This window comes from Hylobates moloch, unplaced genomic scaffold (genome assembly GCF_009828535.3).
Source record: "Hylobates moloch isolate HMO894 unplaced genomic scaffold, HMol_V3 SCAFFOLD_16, whole genome shotgun sequence".
Lineage (NCBI taxonomy): Eukaryota > Metazoa > Chordata > Mammalia > Primates > Hylobatidae > Hylobates > Hylobates moloch.
In genome coordinates, this window is record NW_026652291.1 from 71,833,609 (window position 1) to 71,857,852 (window position 24,244).

General features: G+C 41.1%; 1 protein-coding gene across 3 annotated transcripts in view; it reads left to right on the plus strand.

The window, feature by feature from the left end:
• The window catches only part of LOC116484611 (signal recognition particle subunit SRP54), a 95,969-nt gene extending 73,263 nt beyond the window's left edge, over positions 1 to 22,706 (plus strand). For 2 of the 3 annotated variants that reach the window (XM_032179472.2, XM_032179471.2), the window contains 3 exons: positions 16,445 to 16,511; positions 17,904 to 18,001; positions 20,343 to 22,706. In XM_032179472.2, coding sequence (XP_032035363.1) covers positions 16,445 to 16,511; positions 17,904 to 18,001; positions 20,343 to 20,549 — 372 coding nt within the window. In that variant the 3' untranslated portion in view covers positions 20,550 to 22,706. The remainder of the gene's footprint in view (positions 1 to 16,444; positions 16,512 to 17,903; positions 18,002 to 20,342) is intronic. The other variant, XM_058429600.1, reaches the window with a different exon arrangement.
• The last annotated feature ends 1,538 nt before the right edge of the window (positions 22,707 to 24,244 follow it).

Below are 24,244 nucleotides of genomic sequence, written 5' to 3' on the forward strand. Positions count from 1 at the left end.
GGCTGAGGCAGAAGGATTTCTTGAGCCCAGGAGTTTGAGACCAGCCTGGGAAATGTAGTGAGACCTTGTCTCTACAAAAGATAAAGAAAATTAGCCATGCGTGGTGGCATACACCTGTGGGCCCAGCTACTTGGAGAGGTGAGTTGGGAGGATTGCTGGAGTCTAGAAGGTTGAGGCTGCAGTGAACTGGGATCTCACTACTACATTCCAGTCTAGGTGACAGAGTAAGACCTTGCCTCAGAAAAAAAAGGAAAAAAAAGTCTGTTTTGTCTGCTACTGATATTGCCATGTGAACTTTTTTTTTTCTTTTTTTTTTTGGGGACAGAGTCTCGTTCTGTTGCCCAGGCTGGAGTGCAGTGGCATGATCTCGGTTCACTGCAAGCTCCACCTCCTGGGTTCACGCCATTCTCCTGCCTCAGCCTCCCAAGTAGCTGGGATTACAGGTGCGTGCCACCACACCCAGCTAATTTTTTGTATTTTTAGTAGAGATGGGGTTTCACCGTGTTAGCCAGAATGGTCTCGATCTTCTGACCTTGTGATCCACCCGCCTCGGCCTGCCAAAGTGCTGGGATTATAGGTGTAAGCCACCACGCCCGGCCAGTGTGAGCTTTTTTATAGTTTGTTTTGTATATCTTCTTCCATCCCTTTTACTGTGAATCTGTTTGTATTTTTTAATCTAAAGTATCTCTTGTAGACAGCATATAGTTGGATTTTGTTTTTTTTTATCCAGTCTAACAATCTCTGCCCTTTGATTCGGTTGTTAATCCATTCATAATTTATGTTGATATAGTTGGATTTACATCTGCCATTTTACCTTTTATTTTCTATGTCTCATGTCTTTTTGCTCCTTTCTTTTCTACTGTTATCTTTTGAATTAAGTGAATATTTTCTACAGAAGCATTTACATTTCTTTCTTTCTTTTTTTTTTTTTTTTGAGACAGTCTCACTCATCACCAGGCTGGAGTGCAGTGGCACAATCTCGGCTCACTGCAGCCTCTGCCTCCCGGGCTGGGTGATTATCCTGCCTCAGCCTCCCGAGTAGCTGGGATTACGGATGCACACCACTACATCCTGCTAATTTTTGTATTTTTTAATTTTTGTATTTTAGTAGAGACGGGGTTTCACCATGTTGGTCAGGTTGGTCTCGAACTCCTGACCTTGTGATCCACCCGCCTCGGCCTCCCAAAGTGCTGGGATTACAGGCGTGAGTCACCACACTCCACCAATTTTGTGTTTTTAGTAGAGACAACCAAGCTGGTCTTGAACTCCTAACCTCAAATGATCCACCTTCCTTGGCTTCCCAAAGTGCTGGGATTACAGGCGTGAGCCACTGAGCCTGGCTGTTTTTTTTTTTTTTAAGATGGAGTTTCACTCTTGTCGCCCAGGCGGGAGTGCAGTGGCGCAATCTCGGCTCACTGCAACCTCTGCTTCCTGGATTCAGGTGATTCTCTTGCCTCAGCCTCTGGAGTAACTGGGCTTACCGGCACGCACCACCATGCCCGGGCTAATTACTGTATTTTTGGTAGAGATTGAGTTTCACCATGTTGGCCAGGCTGATCTGGAACTCCTGACCTCATTTGATCCACCTGCCTTGGCCTCCCAAAGTGCTGGGATTACAGGCATGAGCCACTGCGCCTGGCCAGTTTTTGTTTTGTTTTGTTTTTAATAATTTCTGTCTCTTTTGATACTCTCTACTTGATGTGATACTGTTATACCTTCCTTTGTTTTTAATTTGTTATTTTCTTACATTTTCAAGCATATTTATAAAAGCTATTTGAATTTTTTTTTCTGTTAAATCCAGCATCTTGTCACTCTCACAGGTATTTTTTGTTGCCTGATTTTTTTTCCTATGTATGGGTCATACTTTTCTGTTTCTTTGCATGTCTCATAATTTTTTGTTGGACACTAGATATTTTAGATTATATATTATAGCAACTCTGGGTACTGCGCCCCCACATCTTGTCATTGTTATTTGCCTGTTTATTTGTTTAGTGACTGCCGTGTTCTTTTAGTGAAGTCTATTCTCCACTCCTATTCTTTCCTGCAAATTAGCTAGCCTATAGTTTAGCCTGTATTTTTATTGAATCTAGGAATCTTCTCCCAGTTACAGTAGTCCCCCCTTTATTTGTAGTTTTGCTTTTTGTGATTACCCATGGTCAGTTGTGCTCTGAAAATATTAAATGGAAAATTCCAGAAATAAACAATTGATAAATTTTAAGTTGATCACCGTTCTGAGTAGCATCATAAAATCTCATACTGTCACACTTGGTACCTCCTTCATCAGAAGAAGAAGGGCGAATACGGTACAACATGATATTTTGGGAGACCACATTCATATAACTATTATTACAGTGTATTGTGATAATTGTTCTGTTATTAGCTATTGTTAATCTCGTACTGTGACTAATCTATAAATTAAACTTTATCATAGGTATGTGTATATAGGAAAAAACATAGTATAGGGTTCAGTATTATCCGTAGTTTCAGTCACCCATGGGAGGTCTTGGAACACAGCCCCTGCAGATAAAGGGGGACCACTGTACATTTTGCTACAATCTCCAATGTTTTTGAGAACACCCTTAGCCTTGGACTTTTCTAGGTGTGTTGCAAATGAAGTCAGTTCCTTTGGGAAGAGATTAGGAGTTATCTGCTTTGTTTCCTGTCCTGGCTGACTCTGTACCCCAGCCCCGCCCTTCTGCCTGTCACTCAGGGCAATCTCTGAGCCAAGGTTTTGGAGCTGGGGGTGGGGACAATGGCTCATTTCTGTCTGAATAACACCTTCACTTTAGGAGCTGAGCATTTATGGGTGGTGGGGTTAGTAGCTTTAAGTATTTTTGACTTGCCCCTGCTGGCGTAGAACTTGCCTCTGCTGCCTTATGAACTGGGTAAAGGCGATCAGGGCGCTGGTATTCTCACTGGTGCCATGCTCAAGGTAGAGCCTCTATTCTGTGAGCAGAAGCTGGTGGAAGAAGTCACCCCCTGTCAACTACACTTACCTGGAAATTGGCCTTAGTAATAGATGAGAAGTGCTGGTTAATATTCTGTTCCACCTGAGAAGAAAACCCAACTGGAAGCTGAGGGGAGGGGGAACCCTGTATTCTTGGCTGTACCAGTCTGAAGTGCAGTTTCTGCCTCCCTTTGCTGGGAGGGTGCTGAGAGGGAGTGGTCTTAGTTCAGTTACCACAGACGTTTGCTTTTGTTACCAAATTTTCATAGATTTTCTTGAATAGATGTTTATTCATTTATATGCCATTAAGACCATTTCCAGGGGCTTTAAATGTTTATTTTTTAATGAATTTCATCAGTTTTACTGGGAAGTGGGTCCAGAGTTCCTCATGCTGTTATGATAGAGGTCTATATCCACTCTTAAAGTCTTTAATGACCATGTATATAGCATATTCATGTTGGAATTTCCCTGAGTTGTGAAGCCCAATCCAACAGATCCCTGGGTGATAAGAAATCTTTTTATATTTTCTTCACTGAGAGGTACCATGAGACGTCAGAAACTTGGTTTTTAGTTCTGGCTCTGTCCTGTAGTAGTCACCTTGCTTTGACAAAAACTTAACTTTCATTGTAGTTAAAGTTCCATGATTACAAAGAAGAGAGATAACTTGCCTCACCTATGTGTAGTTGTTTTTAAAGATTAAATGAGATAATATGTATGAAAACTCACTGAAAAGTGACTTGGCTGAGCACAGTGCCTCACGCCTGTAATCTTTGCTTTGAAGGGCTGAGGCAAGAGCATTGCTTGAGCCCAGGAATTCAAGGCTGCAGTGAGCCATGATCATGCCACTGTACTCCAGCCTGGGCAACAAAGTGAGACCTTGTCTCAAAAAAAAAAAAAAGAAAGAAAAGAAAAATATATAGTAGTATTAATTAATAAAGCAAATATAGCAAGTAGCACAAGAAATTTTACTTGCGGTTTTTGTTTTTTTTTTTTTTTTACTTGAGATAATTTTAGAACTCGATTCAAGATTGAAACCCTATAACTTATATTTTAAATTTTCTCTATAGTTCCTATTTAGTATCATTTAAAAAAAAAATAGGTCGGGTGCAGTGGACCACGCCTGTAATCCCAGCACTTTGGGAGGCTGAGGTGGGCGGATGAATGGCAGGAGAATGGCTTGAACCTGGGAGTCGGAGATTGCAGTGAGCCAAGATCGCGCCACTGGTCTCCAGCCCGGCAACAGAGCGAGACTCCATCTCAAAAAAAAAGATCCTGTTCTATATTCAGATTTTAGTATCATTTTAGAGTTTATAAAATTGATTTATGACTCCAATTTTGAAATATCAATTTTAAAGCTTTAAAATTATATTTTCCCTTTGGGGCCAGGCATGGTGGCTCTTGCCTATAATCCCACCACTTTGAGAAGCCAAGGTGGGTGGATCACCTGAGGTCAGGAGTTTGAGACCTGCCTGGCCAACATGGTGAAACCCCGTCTCTACTAAAAAAAAACTACAAAAAATTAGCCAGGCGTGGGGGCCGGTGCCTGTAATCCCAGCCACTTGGGAGGCTGAGGCAGGAGAATCGCTTGAACCTGGGAGGTGGAGGTTGCAGTGAGCCGAGATCCCGCCATTGCACTCCAGCCTGGGCAACAAGAGTGAAACACTATCTCAAAATAAATAAATAAATTAATTAATTAATTTTCTCCATAGTTCCTATTTAGTATCATTTTCTTTTTTAAATAACAAATCTAGCTGTGCACCCAGATTTAGTATCATTTGAGTTTATAAAATTGATTTGTTTTATGATTCCAATTTTGAAATATCAAGTTTAAAGCTTTAAAATTATATTTTTTCTTTTGGGCCAGGTACGGTGGCTCTCGCCTGTAATCCCAACACTTTGGGAGGCTGAGGTGGGCAGATCACTTGAGGCCAGGAGTTTGAGACCAGCCTGGCCAACATGGTGAAACCCTGAAACTCCATCTCTACTAAAAATACAAAAATTAGCTGGGCTTGGTGACACAAGCCTGTAATCCCAGCTACTCGGGAGGCTGAGGCAGGAGAATCGCTTGAATCCAGGAGGCAGAGATTGCAGTAAGCAGAGACCACCCTACTGTGCTCCAACCTTGACCACAGAACGAGACTCTGTCTCAAAAAAAAAAAAAAAAAAAAATTCCCTTTTGATACTTCATGCCTTTAAGAGTGCAGTGCAATGGGCCAGGTGCAGTGGCTCACACCTGTAATCCCAGCACTTTGGGAGGCCGAGGTGGGCAGATCACTGAGGTCAGGAGTTTGAGACCAGCCTGGCCATCATGGGGAAACCTCGTCTCTACTAAAAATACAAAAATTATCTGGGCGTGGTAGCGTGCACCTGTAATACCAGCTACTCGGGAGGCTGAGGCAGGAGAATCGCTTGAACCTGGGAGATGGAGGTTGCGGTGAGCCGAGATCGAGCGACTGCACTCCAGCCTGGGCAACAGAGCAAGACTTTGTCTCAAAAACAAACAAACAAAAAAAAAGTACAATTTTTTTTAGGCAAATATGAGCTGTTATTATACTGTCAGTTGGTAGCTTTACAGCCTGAAGCTGAGAGAGGACATTTTACTTGAATTCTAAGTAAAATTTTCACAGAAAAACCTAATACAGTTAATGAAAAATTTATAATTAGGAAATGTGACTATACATGTTGACTAAATTAACTGAGATAGAATAATAATTACTTAAGTCTTTAGCAAAAAGAGATACAATTGATTTCTCTGATTTTTTTTTTTTTTTTTTGAGACGGAGTCTCACTCTGTCACCCGGGCTGGAGTGCAGTGGCACCATCTTGGCTCACTGCAAACTCCGCCTCCCGGGTTCACACCATTCTTCTGCCTCAGCCTCCCAAGTAGCTGGACTACACGCACCCGCCACCACGACCAGCTAATTTTTTTGTATTTTTAGTAGAGACGGGGTTTCACCGTGTTAGCCAGGATGGTCTCAATCTCCTGACCTCGTGATCCGCCCGCTTCAGCCTCCCAAAGTGTTGGGATTATAGGCGTGAGCCACCGAGCTGGGCCTATTTCTCTGATATTTTTTATAGCTGCCTGAATTGCAAATGACTTCATCTGGTTAATTTTTTATGTACGCCCATGTTAATATTAGTCTGTCACCATATTTTTTTGTGTGTAGCTTAATGTAGAATTACATTCATAAAATAAACTTGCAGGTGGTTTTATTTCCCTTAAATAACTATAATATTTTTGGAGGGAAACTTTTTTTTTTTTTTTTCAGACGGAGTCTCACTCTCTCGCCCAGGCTGGAGTGCAGTGGTGCGATCTTGGCTCACTGCAAGCTCCGCCTTGGAGGGAAACTTTAAATATTAATAGAATACATTATGGTTTAATGTATTAAACCATAATGTATTCAGCCACTCAGGAGATTTTTCCACTGAATCTTTTTTTTTTTTTGCCAGACAACATTCTCATTTCTGTTCAGAAAAGATTTTTAAAGCTTAGAACTAACCAAAGACTTCCACCTGAATAGTTTTTTCAATTTTTCTCTGGCAAGATAAGCACATTTTAAGTGCCATTTAGGGAAGTTGCCCGCTGAGTATTTGATTACTTTTTGAATCCTTTTATATAGACAGAATGGTGCTCAAGCAGAATATTCTTTAAATAAAAATGTGTTACCTGCTGTGCATTTCCTTCAACTTCCACCAGCAATAGATGGCCATTAATTTTGTTTTTCATTAATGTAGACTTTGTTTTAAAAGGTATAAGAAGCAAATTTTGTTTTTTTTTGAGACGGAGTCTCACCCTATCGCTCAGGCTGGAGTGCAGTGGTACGATCTCGGCTCACTGCAACCTCCACCTCCCAGGTTCAAATGATTCTCCTGTCTCAGCTTCCCAAGTAGCTGGGATTACAGGTGCCTGCCACCATGCCCAACTAATTTTTGTATTTTTAGTAGAGACAGAGTTTCACCATGTTGGCCAGGCTGGTCTCGAACTCCTGACCTTGTAATCCACCCACCTTGGCCTCCCAAAGTGCTGGGATTACTGGTCTGATACTATGAAAATCATAGGAATGCTAATCCTTTTTTATTTTAATTTTTTTCTTTTTGAGACAAGGTCTTCGTCTGTTGCCCAGGTTGTAGTACAGTGGCATGATGATGGCTCACTATAGCCTTGACCTCCTGAGCTCAAACGATCTTTCCACCTCAGCCTCCTAAGTAGCTGGGACTACAGATACAGGCCACCACGCCTGTCTAATTTTTAAAGTTTTTTGTAGAGATGAGGTCTCATTATGTTGCCCAGGCTGGTCTTGGACTCCTCGGCTCACATGATCCTCCTATTTTGGCCTCCCAAAGTGCTGGGATTACAAGCATGAGTTCCTGGCCTCAAATCCATTTTTCTTGTGTTGTTTAAAGTAGTAAAAGAGCATCTTTTTTTTGGGGACAGAGTGTCACTCTGTTGCCCAGGCTGGAGTGCAGTGGCGTTATCTCCGCTCACCGCAACCTCCGCCCCTGGGATCAAGCAATTCTCCTGCTTTAGCCTCCCTTGTAGCTGGGATTACAGGTGTGCGCTACCACTCCTGGCCAATTTTTGTATTTTTAGTAGAGACAGGGTTTCACCATGATGGTTAGGCTGGTCTCAAACTCCTGACCTCAAGTGATCCACCCCCCTCGGCCTCCCAAAGTGCTGGGATTACAGGCGTGAGCCACCGCGCCTGGCCGTAAAAGAGCATCTTGATGCCAACTTCATGTATATATTTAAATGCCATTGTTATAGTTAATGGAATGTATACATAATAGAGGCTTTTGAATCTTGAATTATTTTTCTGGTTTTTTTTTTATTTTTTTTGAGACGAAGTTTTGCTCTTGCCCAGGCTGGAGTGCAATGGCGCGATCTCAGCTCACCGCAACCTCCGCCTCCTGGGTTAGAGTGAGTCTCCTGTCTCAGCCTCCCTTGTAGCTGGGATTACAGGCATGCGCCACCACGCCTGGCTAATTTTGTATTTTTATAGAGATGGGGTTTTTCCATGTTGGTAAGGCTGGTCTCAAACTCCCAACCTCAGGTGATCTGCCCACCCCAGCCTCTCAAAGTGCTGAGATTACAGGCGTGAGCCACCATGCCCAGCCCATTTTTCTGTTTTTATTAAACATATTTATTGCCTCAAGTACTTACCATTTATTCTTCCTAATTGTAACACTGAGCTCTTTGACCAGCATCTCCCCATTTCACCTTAACCCCCAGCCTCTGGTAACCACCATTGTGCTCTCTGTTTCTATGAGTTCAGTTTTGGATTCCACGTAAGTGAAAACGTGGTATTATGCCTTTCTGTGCCTGGGTTATTTCAGTAGCATAATGTCCTCCAGGTTCATCCATGTTACACAAATGACAGAATTCCCTATTTTTAGAGGCTGAATTGTATTTCGTTTTGTATATATATCACATTTTCTTTATCCATTCATCTGATATGGACTCCTAGGTTGGTTCCATAATGTGGCCATTGTGAATAATGATGTAATAAACATGGGAGTGCAGATATCTCTTTGATACACTGATTCCAGTTACTTTCAATATATATTCAGAAATTGAATTGCTGGATTATATAGTAATTCTGTTTTTAGTTTTTCAAGGAACCTCCATCCTGTTTTCCAAAATGGCTGTACTGATTTACATTCCCACCAACAAGTGCACCTGGGTTCCCTTTTCTCTACATCCTTGCCGACATTTGTTATCTTTTATCTTTTTGATAATATCCATTTTGACAGGTATGTGGTGATATCTCATTGTGATTTTAATTTGCCTTTCCTTAATGATTAGTGATGTTGAACATTTTTTCATATATCTGTTGACTATTCATATGCCTTCTCTTGAGAAGTAACTGTTCAGGTCCTTAGCCTAGTTTTTAATTAGGTTGTTTTTTTGCTTTTGAGTTGTTTAAGTTCTTTACATATTTTGGATATTAACCCCTTATCAAATGTATGACTTGCAAGTATTTTCTCCCAATCCATGGGTTGTCACTTCACTGTGTTGATTGTTTCTTTTACTGTGCAGAAGCTTTTTATTTTGATGTAATCCCATTAGTCTGGTTTTGGTTTTGTTGCCTGAGCTTTTGGGGTCAAATCCAAAAAAGTATTGCCTAGACCAATGTTATGTAGTTTTCCCCTATGTTTTCTTCCAGCAGTTTTACATGGATAATTTTTCTAATATGTATTTCAGAATCTCCATCGGTGGCAATAAATAGGTTTTTTATTGAGTAAGTAGAAAATCTTTTACATGGTGGAGTATGTTTTTTTTTTTTTTTTTTTTTGAGACGGAGTCTCGCTCTGCCGCCCGGGCTGGAGTGCAGTGGTGCGATCTCGGCTCACTGCAAGCTCCGCCTCCCAGGTTCGCGCCATTCTCCTGCCTCAGCCTCTCCGAGTAGCTGGGACTACAGGCGCCCGCCACCACGCCCGGCTAGTTTTTTGTATTGTTAGTAGAGACGGGGTTTCACCGTGGTCTCGATCTCCTGACCTCGGGATCCGCCCGCCTCGGCCTCCCAAAGTGCTGGGATTACAAGCGTGAGCCACCGCGCCCGGCCTGGTGGAGTATGTTAACAGATGATTGGTATCTTAATGTTAGAGCATTTTGATAGCAGGTAACCATAAAACTACTTCTTATCACCATATCCTTTCTTGTGTTTGTGGACTAGGCATCATATGAAGTTTCTGTTTGCTCCTGTAGATTTACTGTCTACTCCTCTGCATGCTGCATTGTACTTCGGCATGTATGCACTGTATTAGTAGACTCTCTTGTCCTCTGGCTTTCTATTGAGTTTAGCCAATGTGAACCACCAGCAGGAAATTAGAGGGCAGGGAATAAAATGAGGTTGTGTTATTTACTCTTCACCATTCTGATTCTGGGATTCCTTCCTTGTTATATGCCATGGGTAACTGGATTTTCTACTAAGGCCACAGCTAGTATTGGGAAGCCTTCTCCATTTGGGTATTATCCCAGGGTTCCCAGTAACTGCTCTCTCTTTTTACCCCTTCAGTTATTGGGTTTGTGATAGCCCATTTTGTGCTGCTATAACAGAATACCACAGACTGGGTAATTAATAAAGAACAGAACTTTATTGGCTTACAGTTGTGGAGGCTGGGAAGTCCAAGACTGAGAGACTGGCATCTGGCAAGGGCCTTCTTGCTGCATCATTGAACATAGCAGAAGGTGAGAGGGTGAGAGAGAGACAGAGAGAGAAGAGGATAGAGCTCATGATTTTATAACAAACCCACTTCCATAATAATGGCATTAATTCATTCATGATGCTGGAGCCATCATGGCATCATCACTGCTCATTCAGTCCCAGCTCCCAACACTGTTATATTGTTTCCAACACACGTTTTTTAGGGGACACATTTAAACAACAGCAGGGATATTAATGGCTTTCTCAGTGCTATTAGCTCTGAGGTACTATTCTGTTCATTGTTGGAAACCTTGTCCACATCTTTGTAGATAATACCCTATTAGCCAATTAAAAATTTTTTTTTTAATGTGTATAGCTAAATCTCACCACTACTAGCCAATTTCAATGTATCATTAGGTTTCCTGCTGTAGACCAATACAACAGCCAATGCTTATCCATTGGAGTAGTTTTTTTTTTTTTTTTTTTCTGAGACAGAGTTTCACTCTTGTTGCCCAGGCTGGAGTGCAATGGCGCAATCTCGGCTCACCATAACCTCTGCCTCCCGGGTTCAAGCGATTCTCCTGCCTAAGCCTCCCAAGTAGCTGGGATTACAGGCATGTGCCACCATGCCCAGCTAATTTTGTATTTTTAGTAGAGACAGGGTTTCTCCATATTGGTCAGCCTGGTCTCGAACTCCTGACCTCAGGTGATCTGCCCACCTTGGCCTCTCAAAGTGCTGGGATTACAGGCATGAGCCACCATGCCTGGCCCTATTGGGCACAGTTCTTTTAACAACTGAAGATAAACCTGGCTTCACTTAATGTTAAGAGCAGACTTTCAATTTTCTGTTTCCTCTTAATACATCATAAATATGATAAGACAAAGGAATTTTGAAAAGGTCCTGTATTTCCATAGTACTTCTGTAAAACAGACTCAATTTTTAAAACCCTGACATTTAAGATAAAGATTTAAGATTAATACGCCTGGCATATGACACTAGTAGAGGATAAGAAGTGGAGACCTATGCTAGATGTGGTGGCTCACACCTGTAATCCCAGCATTTTGGGAGGCCGAGGGGGATGGATCACAAGGTCAGGAGTTCAAGATCAGCCTTGCCAAGGTGGTGAAACCCCATCTCTACTAAAAATACAAAAATTAGGTGGGCATGGTGGTGGGAGCCTGTAATCCCAGCTACTCGGGAGGCTAAGGCAGAGAATTGCTTGAATCTGGGAGGTGGAGGTTGCAGTGAGCCAAGATCACACCACTGCACTCCAGCCTGGGCGACAGAGCGAGACTCTGTCTCAAAAAAAAAAAAAAAGTGGAGACCTAGATCTTTTTATAATCTTTTTTTTTTTTAAATTTTTTGAGACGGAGTCTCGCTCTGTCGCCCAGGTTGGAGTGCAGTGGCGCAATCTCGGCTCACTGCAAGCTCCACCTCCCGGGTTCACGCCATTCTCCTGCCTCAGCCTCTCCAAGTAGCTGGGACTACAGGCGCCCGCCACCACGCCCGGCTAACTTTTTGTATTCTTAATAGAGACGGGGTTTCACCGTGGTCTTGATCTCCTGACCTCGTGATCCGCCCGCCTCGGCCTCCCAAAGTGCTGGGATTACAAGCGTGAGCCACCGCGCCCGGCCGATCTTTTTATAATCTTATAGTAACTCACTTCAGTTTTACCTTAGATGAACCTTAAGAATAAACATACCGTCTCTAATTCTCTTACACATTAATTTAGTTTCAGTTAATATTCCTCAAATATGTGTATATTTGTGTAAGTCTATATATATTTTAAAAATATTGTTATAGGTGGCCGGGCATGGTGGCTCACACCTATAATGCCAGCACTTTGGGCCTGGGCAACAAGAGTGAAACTCTCTCAAAAAAAAAATTGAGGCAAAAAATGAGACCAGATAATTTTTAGTTTTGACTATATTAGAAAAGCATCACTCAATCCATTTATATAGGTAACAACTATAACTATATATATAGAGAGAGAGAGAGGGAGTTTTTTTTTTTTTTTTTTTTGAGATGTACTCTGTCGCCCAGGCTGGAATGCAATGGCGCGATCTCAGCTCACTGCAACCTCCGCCTCCCGGGTTCAAGCGATTCTCCTGCCTCAGTCTCCTGAGTAGCTGGGATTACAGGCACACGCTACCACACCTGGCTAATTTTTGTATTTTTAGTAGAGATGGGGTTTCACCATGTTGGTCAGGCTGGTGTCAAACTCCTGACCTCGTTATCTGCCCACCTTGGCCTCCCAAAGTGCTGGGATTATAGGCATTAGCCACCACACCCGGCGGAGCTACAAGTTAGTGGGCAATCACATACGTTGCTACTGCATATTTATTGGCAGATTTTCTAGTGTGAAGTTTTGCAAAGTGAATGAAGACCTTCCTAAATGATTATATTTTTGGCCTAGTTAATTCCACCTTTAGGAATTTAAGCAGATGAAGTAAATAGGCTTAATATTATAATTATATTAATATGATATAATACATGTGGAAAAATAGGATAGAGAAAATATGTAAGGGACAACAATGTTGTAAAAATAAGTATATGCTCAGGAAAAGACTGGAAAGATACCCTGATATTTGGATAATTATTTCTAGGTGGTGGAAAATGGGTGAATTACATTTTGCTTATATTGACCTCCATTATAGAAAAGAAAATGTTGGCCGGGCGTGGTGGCTCATGCCTGTAATCCCAGCACTTTGGGAGGCTGAGGTGGGCAGATCACAAGGTCAGGAGTTCCAGACCAGCCTGGCCAATGTAGTGAAACCCCATCTCTACTAAAAATACAAAAATTAGCTGGGTGTGGTGGTGGGCACCTGTAGTCCCAGCTACTTGGGAGGCTGAGGCAGGAGAATCGCTTGAACCCAGGAGGCAGAGGTTGCAGTGAGCCGAGATCGAACCACTGCACTCCAGCCTGGGGGACAAAGAGAGACGAGGCAGGGCGGGGTGGGGCGGGGTGGGGCGAGGCAGAGAAAGGAAAGGAAAGGAAAAAGGGTTAAAATTATAAGGGGCCAGGCGTGGTGGCTCACGTCTGTAATCCCAGCACTTTGGGAGGCCGAGGCGGGCGGATCACAAGGTCAGGAGATCGAGACCATCCTGGCTAACACAGTGAAACCCCATCTCTACTAAAAATACAAAAAGAATTAGCCGGGCGTAGTGGTGGGTGCCTGTAGTCCCAGCTACTTGGGAGGCTGAGCCAGGAGAATGGCATGAACCTGGGAGGCGGAGCTTGCAGTGAGCAGATAACGCGCCACTGCACTCCAGCCTGGGCGACAGAGCAAGACTCCATCTCAAAAAAAAAAAAATTATAAGGAAGAGAAAATATATTTACTGTTCATTAAGTGGGAAGTGGATCATCATCATAAGTCTTCTTCCTCATTGTCTTCACATTGAGCAGGCTGAGGAGGAAGAGGAGGGGTTGGTCTTGCTGTGTTAGGCATGGGAGGAGGTGGAAGGGGAGGCAAGAGAGAAAGGCGTACTTGCTGTGACTTCATGGAAATACGTAGTAATTTCTGTCTGACTTTTTTTACTTTTTTATTTCTCTAAAAGTTGTTCTATATGGTAACAGTTCTTTTCCCACCATTTGCTTTAGTTTCATTGCCTATATGGAAGGGTCCATGTTGTAAAAGAAGTCAAGTAGTCTTGAAAAATCGGAGCCCGGGTGGCTCACGCTTGTAATCCCAGCACTTTGGGAGGCCGAGGTGGGCGGATCACGAGATCAGGAGATCGAGACCACAGTGAAACCCCGTCTCTACTAAAAATACAAAAAATTAGCTGGGCGTTAGACGTGCTGGGATTAGACGTGAGCCACTGCGCCCTGCCCCATCCACTCAGTCTCAACAGATATTCTTGTGTTTGCCTTTTTAATGCCCTTTTAATCATTAGTATATATAAGAAGATTATGGACAAGTTTTTCTCTTTCTCCCCTCCTTGGAAGCCATATTAAAACAATTATTGCCCAGACGCAGTGGCTTACCCCCGTAGTCCCAGCACTTTGGGAGGCTGAGGTGGGTGGATCACATGGGGCCGGAATTTGAGACCAACCTGGCCAACATGGCGAAACCTCATCTATACTAAAAATACAAAAATTCGTGCAATTGGTGCACGTCTGTAATCCCAGCTACTCATGAGGCTGAGGCACAAGAATCACTTGAACCCAGGAGGCAGAGGTTGCAGTGAGCTGAGATTGTGCCACTGCATTCTAGCATGGGTGACAGAGTGAGACTGTGTCTTAAAAAAAACTCCAGAAAACAATTATTAATACATTTGATTCCTTGAAGGCTTTGTACTGTGTTTTCTTTGGATAAACGTATTGGTACAATGAAGCATGCCTTTATCACTGGCTTCATCTAGAGAGGCAGATAACATCTGTTTGGCAAGCTTCACAAAATTCATTTGGAATTACAGAACCAAGATTAACTACGTAGGTGTGCATTGTGGATTGCATTCTGCCAGTGGCCCTGGCTTACCAAATATGCAATGAGCTTGTCTTGAGTTCTATGGTCTAGTCCTTTTTTAAGACTTAAAGAAGGGATCCAGTTTCAGCTTTCTACCTATGGCTAGCCAGTTATCCCAGCACCATTTATTAAATAGGGAACCCTTTCCCCATTTCTTGTTTTTGTCAAGTTTGCTACAAAAATTAACTCAAGATGGATTAAAGACTTAAATGTTAGACCTAAAACCATAAAAACCCTAGAAGAAAACCTAGGCAATACCATTCAGGACATAGGCATGGGCAAGGACTTCATGACTAAATCACCAAAAGCAATGGCAACAAAAGCCAAAATTAACAAATGGGATCTAATTAAACTAAAGAGCTTCTGCACAGCAAAAGAAACTACCATCAGAGTGAACAGGCAACCTACAGAATGGGAGAAAATTTTTACAATCTACTCATCTGACAAAGGGCTAATATCCAGAATCTACAATGAACTCAAACAAATTTACAAGAAAAAATCAAACAACCTCATCAAAAAGTGGGCAAAGGATATGAACAGACACTTCTCAAAAGAAGACATTTATTCAGCCAACAGACACATGAAAAAATGCTCATCGTCACTGGCCATCAGAGAAATGCAAATCAAAACCACATGCCATCTCATACCAGTTAGAATGGTGATCATTAAAAAGTCAGGAAACAACAGGTGCTGGAGAGGATGTGGAGAAATAGGAACACTTTTACACTGTTGGTGGGACTGTAAACTAGTTCAACCATTGTGGAAGACAGTGTGGTGATTCCTCAAGGATCTAGAACCAGAAATACCATTTGACTCAGCCATCTCATTACTGGGTATATATCCAAAGGATTATAAATCATGTTGCTATAAAGACACATACACATGTATGTTTATTGCAGCACTATTCACAATAGCAAAGACTTGTAACCAACCCAAATGTCCATCATTGATAGACTGCATTAAGAAATGTGGCACATATACACTATGGAATATTATGCAGCCATAAAAAAGGATGAGTTCATGTCCTTTGTAGGGACATGCATGAAGCTGGAAACCATCATTCTGAGCAAACTGTTGCAGGGACAGAAAACCAAACACCACATGTTCTCACTCATAGGTGGGAGTTGAACAATGAGAACACTTGGACACAGGATGGGGAACATCACACACCGGGGCCTGTCGTGGGGTGGGGGGAGGGGGGAGGGATAGCATTAGGAGATATACCTAATGTAAATGACGAGTTAATGGGTGCAGCACACCAACATGGCACATGTATACATATGTAACAAACCTGCACATTGTGCACAGGTACCCTAGAACTTAAAGTATAATAATAATAAAAAAAAAAAGACTTAAACAAAACTTATCTTGCCACTTATTTGTCCCTTATTTTCCCACCATTAAAAGCTCATTTGATGTTCCCTTACATATCCTGTTTAATTTCTGTGAACCTTTATTTCCCTGCTATAGCATAAGTATGTCAGATGGCATCCTTAAGTTTCTTTCTATTGACTGAACACCCCCTGTGGTGTTGTGTTTATAAATAGTGGAGACAAAAATGCAGCAAGACAGGAGAAAGGAAAGCTCTGGATTGTCAACTCATAAAATAATCCAGACTGCGATTACCACCTCCATTTCAGTGGCTGCATCTTTTTTTGATTCTTCTATGGGCTTAAGGTAGTGGTAGTTATATGGGTGAATGTAAAATATCTTTGTGGAATTTTTAACTCTAAAGATTTTAAATTGTTGATTGGATTGCAGTCTCTTTGTAGTACTGCCTATAGAATATTCCCGGTGCCTACCAAGTATGTGACTACTTCATTATGGCCTAAATATGTGGAATGAATTTAGGTATGAATGTTACTAACATGAGTTCTTATTGCAGACAAAACTTACCTGGGGCCCCTACTTATGGTTTTACATGCTTCGGGCTGCTACATCAACTCTCTCAGGTATTGCTTTTCTGCTTGAATATTGTATAATTACTGTAACATGCTTCAGCAACAGGAACTTTGCTAAATAGGATGTTTCCAAACTGAAGGAGAAACAATAGGGAGTTAATCACTGTCCTCAAGAGCTAGCTAGCATTGGGAGATAGTAACCTAACTTGTACTTCACATTAAAACATTCTTCAGCTTCCAATATGGTTTTTTTTTTTTTTTGAGGAATGAAAAATGACTATGTTAGTTTAGATACGGTTTTCAAGTTCTTAAACCCTTTCTCTTAACAGCTATTTTGCTGCTTTGTCATTTGGTTTCCAATTAATAACATTCTCAATCTGTCTCACTGCTTATTCTAAAGCCTGTATTATACTTAATTTATATTTCTATTTCATTAATATTTCGTTTCTTAAATTGAGATGTGACTAAGTGATATTTGAAGGAAATGAATTATCAACTTATAACTTAATAATGCTAATTTAAAATATAGGTTTTAAATTATAAAGCTTTCTTCTGCTTTCATTTTTAACTCCCTCATAGTTTTTTATCACTTTCTGCTTTTTATTAGAGCTAATTGTGAATAGTAATTGATTCAACAAATATTTACTAAGCACTCAATATATGCTAGACAGGTTGGTGTAATGAAAAGAACATGAGCTTTAGATTCAGACCTAGCTTTGAACTTTGGATCTGCTTTATCAGTCTGGGTTAAGTTCTTTAACCTCTCTACGCCTAACCTTTCACAGTGCCTGGCACATGGTAGGCACTCAGTGAGTGTTATACTACAAGCCGTTCCCTTCCTCCAGCCCAGTGATATCCCAGCTTTCTGAGTATACATTTTTCTTTTTTGAGGCAGAGTCTTGCTCTTTCATCAAGGCTGGAGTGCAGTGGTGTGATCTCGTCTCACCGTAACCTCCGCCTCCCAGTTTCAAGCTATTCTTCTGCCTCAGCCTTGTGAGTAGCTGGGATTACAGGCACCCGCCACCATGCCCAGCTCATTTTTGTATTTTTAGTAGAGATGAGGTTCATCATGTTGTTCAAACTGGTCTTGAACTCCTGACCTCATGTGATTTGCCTGCCTCAGCCTCCCAAAGTGCTGGGATTATAGACATGAGCCGCCATGCCTGGCAATATACACTTTTCTTAAAGACATAAACATATAACAGATATACCTAGTGATAAGTGTTCTAATACAGATATGAAAAGACTTGTTGGGAGTTTTGAAACCACCAGTACTTCTTGAAGAAATCAGGGAAGATATACAGAAGAGAGATATATTAGGTTTTTATAATCTCCTTGAGAGCAGGATCAGTAACTCTTGTATTCCTACAGTGTCTCACACATAGAAAGTGCTCAAGAAATGTTTATAGAATTATGTAAGTCTTTTAACTTTTGTATCTTCAGTGTGTGACTTCCTTGGAGAGAAGATTGCATCTGTTTTGGGTATCAGCACCCCAAAGTACCAATATGCCATTGATGAATATTATCGGATGAAGAAGGAGGTATGCCTCCTTTTTACATTTTCTTGATTCAGTTTGGTTTGCTATGGACTTGATGGGCTGCATACTGAGCATATGTATTTTCTAACTGCCCAACATATAGCTCTCTTACGCTAGGCATTTCATTCTAGAGTTATTAATTTCTTTTATCAAAGTAACATACATTTTGGAATTCCTTAAAACTGGAATTTTCCTATGATCTGTGTGCAAAACTAGGCTAGATTTTATTGTCTTAGTGCTGTGTGAGATGCCTTATATACATTATTTAATCTTCACACGCCTCTCTTTGGATTATCATTCTAATTCTAAGATGAAGAAACAAGATACTTAGAGTACATGGACTGGATATAGGAAAAGTGGAGTGGGTTTGACACAGATAAAAATTTAAGTACAAGAAATGTGTATGTGCCAGGTGTTAATGCGCAAAAATTTGAGGGCAGTTTAAAAGTAGTGAGGTCTTAAGGTGAGAGTGAAGTGAATTTTGTCTTAAAATATAAAAGCCTTTAGTGCTTAAGATCATGGGCTCAGGAACCAAAAGGCTTGAATTCAAAATCTGTTCTGCCACTTAAAACTTTGTAACCTTGGACAGAACACTTAACCCCTCTATAAGCCTCAATCTCCTTATCTTTGTAATGAGGAGAATTGCAGCATCCATGCTCGGGGGCGGCTCTACGGATTAAATACATTAATATATAAAATGTTTGAAACAGCACCTAGTGTATATTAGTGAGCACAACAAATATTGGCATCTGCTATTCTTCAAGCAAATAGAGGGCAGCAATTCAGGTAAAGCTAGAATGTAGAGGCATGAAGGTACATTGTTATGGTTGGGGAAATGGCAAAAATATAATAGTTTATTGTCACTGGAGCATAAGGTACAATGTGGGAGTGACTGGACATGAGCCTGGAAAGGTCAGCTGACTTAACATTTGTCATATGGTTTCAAACCTGTTTTATGAACAAGTAAGTATTTCTTAACACTATAAGCCTTGCTTAGAGCCTCATTACCTCATCTGGACTATTATACTAGCCTCCTAAGTGGTCTCTCTCTATTCTCAAGCAAGCCCCAGAGTAATCTTCTGGGGCTACTCACTGTGTACTGACTACCTGTTCTGCAGGGTCCAATACAAATGCCACCTCCTCAATGAATTTAGTAGTTCTGCAACTAGAAATTATTTACCCATTCAAAATCTCTACATCTGTCATAATACTGTTTTTACATGTCTTAACTTCCCTACTAAGTTGTAAATTTCTTGAGGGTGGGTGCTGCCTTATCTATATATTTGATGCTTATGAGAAAACTAACTATGCTATATATCATTTAGTAAATGAACCAACCTATTCAACCGAATAGACTGACACCCTACAATTGAAGTGATACAGTTGAAGCTAACTTTTTATTTATTTAGCTTAGACTTAATCTGAAAGAAATATAGTCCTTGTCAAAGCTAATTCAGGTCTCATCTAAGTGATGTAGTGCTGGACCCTGTTATAAAAAATAACCTCTTTTGGGCTGAGCACGGTGGCTCATGCCTGTAATCCCAACACTTTGGGAGGCCAAGGTGGGTGGATCACTTGTGATCAGGAGTTCGAGACCAGCCTGGCCAACACGGTGAAACCCTGTCTTTACTAAAAATACAAAAATTAGCTGGGCGTGGTGGCAGGTGCCTGTAGTCCCAGCTACTCGGGAGGCTGAGGCAGGAGAATTGCTTGAGCCTGGGAGACAGAGGTTGCAGTGAGCCACTGCACTCCAGCCTGGGTGACAGAGCAATACTCTTTCTCCAAAAAAAAAAAAAAAAAAAAAAAAAAAAACAAGAGAAAACTACTTTCCTTAAAATGTTTTACAGTAGTTATTTCAATTAGAGAGCAGGAGAAAGGGAAAGTATGTCTTAATTAGACCAAACTGATTTGAACGTGACACTTTTTTTTTTTTTTTTTTTTGCTTTTTTTTTTTTTTTTTTTTGAAACAGAGTCTCGCTCTGTCGCACAGGCTGGAGTGCAGTGGCGCAATCTCGGCTCACTGCAAGCTCTGCCTCCCGGGTTCACGTCATTCTCCTGCCTCAGCCTCTCCGAGTAGCTGGGACTACAGGCGCCTGCCACCAAGCCCGGCTAATTTTTTTTTTTTGTATTTTTAGTAGAGACGGGGTTTCACCGTGGTCTCGATCTCCTGACCTCGTGATCCGCCCGCCTCGGCCTCCCAAAGTGCTGGGATTACAAGCGTGAGCCACCGTGCCCGGCTTTTTTTTTTTTTTTTAAACATAAGCTGACAGTGGGGAAAACAGCACTATGTACCTTTTGGCCTTTCGTATTTCAACTATTCTTGATGTTGCTCCTTTTTTTTTAGGAAGAAGAAGAAGAAGAAGAAAACAGGATGTCTGAAGAAGCAGAAAGACAATATCAACAGAATAAATTGCAGACTGATTCCATTGTTCAGACAGATCAACCAGAGACAGTGATATCCAGCTCATTTGTGAATGTCAATTTTGAAATGGAGGGAGACAGTGAAGTAATTATGGAAAGCAAGCAAAATCCAGTCTCTGTCCCACCATAAAACGAAATGACTATCAAGCTTCAAACTCTTAAGTTTTTTTTTTTTAAATACAAAAACTTTCACATTCTTTATTCAGTGGGACTTAATACAATTATTTATATTTTAAATTATTAAAATATCTGGAAAGGGAAAATGTTTTCTTCATTTTTAGGATCTTATCTAGCAAAAGCCAGATCTGAAATTCAGATATTTGTACTGTTTTTACTGTGCATAGAATTAGTGCTTTGGTTTTAAAATGATCTTTTAAAAAAGTTAAGGACATCCTAGAGCCTTAATAGTTAAGAAGAGTTAAATTATCAAGCCTGTCTATTTGTGCATTTGCTTTTTTTAAAAAAGGTAAGTTGCTGATTAAGTCTAATTGGAATTGATAATTCCATAGTCTTAGATTAAAATGAGGATATTTTCTCCTAGATTTTCTCATGTTATGCCATGCATTTATATATCTAACCATTAATTTCACACTAAGGATGCTTCCCCATATAATAAAAGGAGCAAGATGGAAGCACTTTGAATTTTCTTTCATTGAGAATAACTGTTTTATGTAAGAATCTGTATTTATAACACCAGATATTAAGATAGGCTTCCATTTTTTAATGCAAGCCACTTAATCTTGTATTCTTTTTCAGGACTCAAATAACTAGCTTTGAACATAATATTAAAACACTACTTATGAAATAGATTTATTAATGTTAATACCTAGTGAATATCCATGTGGCATCCTGGTTATGTTATCCGTTCAGTGTTAATCCTATAGAAAAGTGGTTTGGAGGGGATTGGGGGATAGTGGGACAGGTATAGATTTAATCCATCAGGAGCAATTAGATATTGTGTAAGGTACTATGATAGCCTAATGAAATTACCCATCATTCATCATTTAGAAGTAGCAATAGTGAAGACTGGACAGTTTGCTTGAATCTGGTTGGCCACTCCTCTACCTACTTGGTTATTTGTAAACCTTATAAATGTATATATTGTGAAGCTAATTTTGAAAATATTCCTAAATATGGCCAGGTACAGTGCTCAAACCTATAATCCCAGCACTTTGGGAGGCCAAGGCGGGCAGATTACTTGAGGTCAGGAGTTTGAGACCAGCCTGGCCAACGTAGTGAAACCCCGTCTCTACAGAAATACAAAAATTAGCTGGGCATGGTGCTGCACGTCTGTAATCCCAGCTGCTCGGGAGGCTGAGGGAGGAGAATCACTTGAACCAGGGAGGTGGAGGTTGCAGTGAGCCGAGATTGCACCATTGCATTCCAGCCTGGGTGACAGAGTGAGACTCCATCTTGGGAGAAAAGAAAAATACACACACACACACACACACACACACACACACACACACACACATTTCTAAATGTGTGTATAGAACCTTTTATCAGTATAACACTGATTTATAATTAAATGTGGGTGAGGAAGAATGTGTGGAGTGTTTCAGAAATTTTGATCTTAAAAGCCTTTTCAGAAACTCAAAGCTTTCAGAAATTAAGTTATATTAATAGCCTTCTAAACAGCATTAAGTTTTCAATCTTAATGTATCTACATAAAATATAGTGTCAAAGAAAGTAACATCAATATAGTGGGTCTGTAATGGAAATCTGTCAATGAACATGAACTGAGTTCTTCAACTACAGGTTGAAGGATAATTAAACTTTTCATTAGGAGTGTTCTAGCTACATGGATTCATGGAATGGTGTTTCATAGTAAGTGATGGTAATCTTTTTATTTATGGGTGTAAACCCTTTATAACTTAGTGCTTAAAATATTAATCTTTTGATTATATAATGTCCCATGAATTATAGTTTACCAATAGTTCTAAAACATGCTAACCTGACCTTTTCCTTCTAATTTGTTTTTAACTTCATTTGAGATAGTACCTCTCACTCACAGATATTTATCTGGTTATCAAGTGAAGGTAGGTGTGTCTAAAAGTGATCTTCTGAATCCTGTCTCCCTAGAGGTACTAGTATCTAGAGTTTACCCAGAAAATTTTATGACTGTAACAAAAGGAAGTAGTGACTTATGAAGGTTTTGTTTCTTGAATTTTACTTTTGCTGCTTGTCCAATAGTGGCTAGTTTATGTTTATCAATACAGTTATTCACTGTGCCTTAAGTTTATGCTTTGTTTATGCAAACTATAAAATTTCCCATAAATGTATTCAATGGTTTGTCTTACCTTAAGCCTCTTTCACTCACTTTTTTCTACTTCCTTTTCAGTCCTTTTAAGAATTCCAGTTCCAGCTGGGCACAGTGGCTCACGCCCATAGTCCCAACACTTTGGGAGGCCGAGGTGGGCGGATCACTAGGTCAGGAGTCCGAGACCAACCTGGCCAACATGGTGAATTAGTAGAGATGGATTTCCACTAAAAATACAAAAATTAGCCGGGCATGGTAGCAGGTGCTCCCAGCTGCTCGGGAAGCTGAGGCAGGAGAATCGCTTGAGCCTGGGAGGCGGAGGTTGCAGTGAACGAGTTTGCGCCATTGTACTCCAGCCTGGGCAACACAGCAAGACTCGTCTCCAAAAAAAAAAAAAAAAAAAAGAATTCCAGTTCCTTCTGGATCATAGATAGTTCATATTTACCTTCTTCTAATCTTTCAGCATCTCATAAAAACTAAATGTAACGTATAACTGAAGTCTTTATCCTGAATTAACATAAATTCTTTAACAAAAATCCTTGACAAAATGAAGTTTGTTTTTTGGTTTGAGACAGGGTCTTACTCTGTTGCCCAGGCTGGAGTGCAATAGTGCAATCATGGCTCACTCCAGCCTCGACCTCCTGGGCTTAAGCAGTCCCTTCCCTGTCAGCCTCCCAAGGATCTGGGACCGCAGGCTCACACCACTATGCCCAGCTAATGTTTTTTATTTATTTTTTGTAGAGACTTGGTTTTGCCATGTTGTCCAGGCTTGGAATTAAGTTTTGTAAAATGTAACTCTGGTATTGGTTAATAAAACTAGACAATTTTTTTTTTTTTGAGACGGAGTCTCACTCTGTTGCCAGGCTGGAGTGCAGTGGCTCGATCTCGGCTCACTGCAAGCTCCGCCTCCCAGGTTCACGCCATTCTCCTGCCTCAGCCTCCCGAGTAGCTGGGACTACAGGCGCCCGCCACCAGGCCCAGCTAATTTTTTGCATTTTTAGTAGAGACGGGGTTTCACTGTGTTAGCCGGGATGGTCTCCATCTCCTGAACTTGTGATCCGCCCGCCTCAGCCTCCCAAAGTGCTGGGATTACAGGCGTGAGCCACCGCACCCGGCTGACAAATTTTTTATACCAATGATTTTCATGAAAGTAAAATAGTAGTTTGAATACATTTTATTAAAACATCCAATTACAAGAAAGAACAAGGCTGGGCACAGTGGCTCATGTATCACTGTGAATCATGGTGGCTATAGTCCCAGCACTTTGGGAGGCCGAGGCGGGCGGATCACCTGAGGTGAGGAGTTCGAGACCAGCCTGGCCAACATGGCAAGATCCCATCTCTACTAAAAATACAAAAATTAGCCAGGCATGGTGGTGCACACCTGAAGTCCCAGCTACTCAGGAGGCTGAGGCAGGAGAATTGCTTGAAGCTGGGAGGTGGAGGCTGCAGTGAGCAGAGATCATGCTACTGCACTCCAGCCTGGGCAACAGACGGAGACTGTCTCAAGAAAAAAATAAAAAAGAAAAAAGGCTGGGCGCCGTGGCTCACACCTGTAATCCCGGC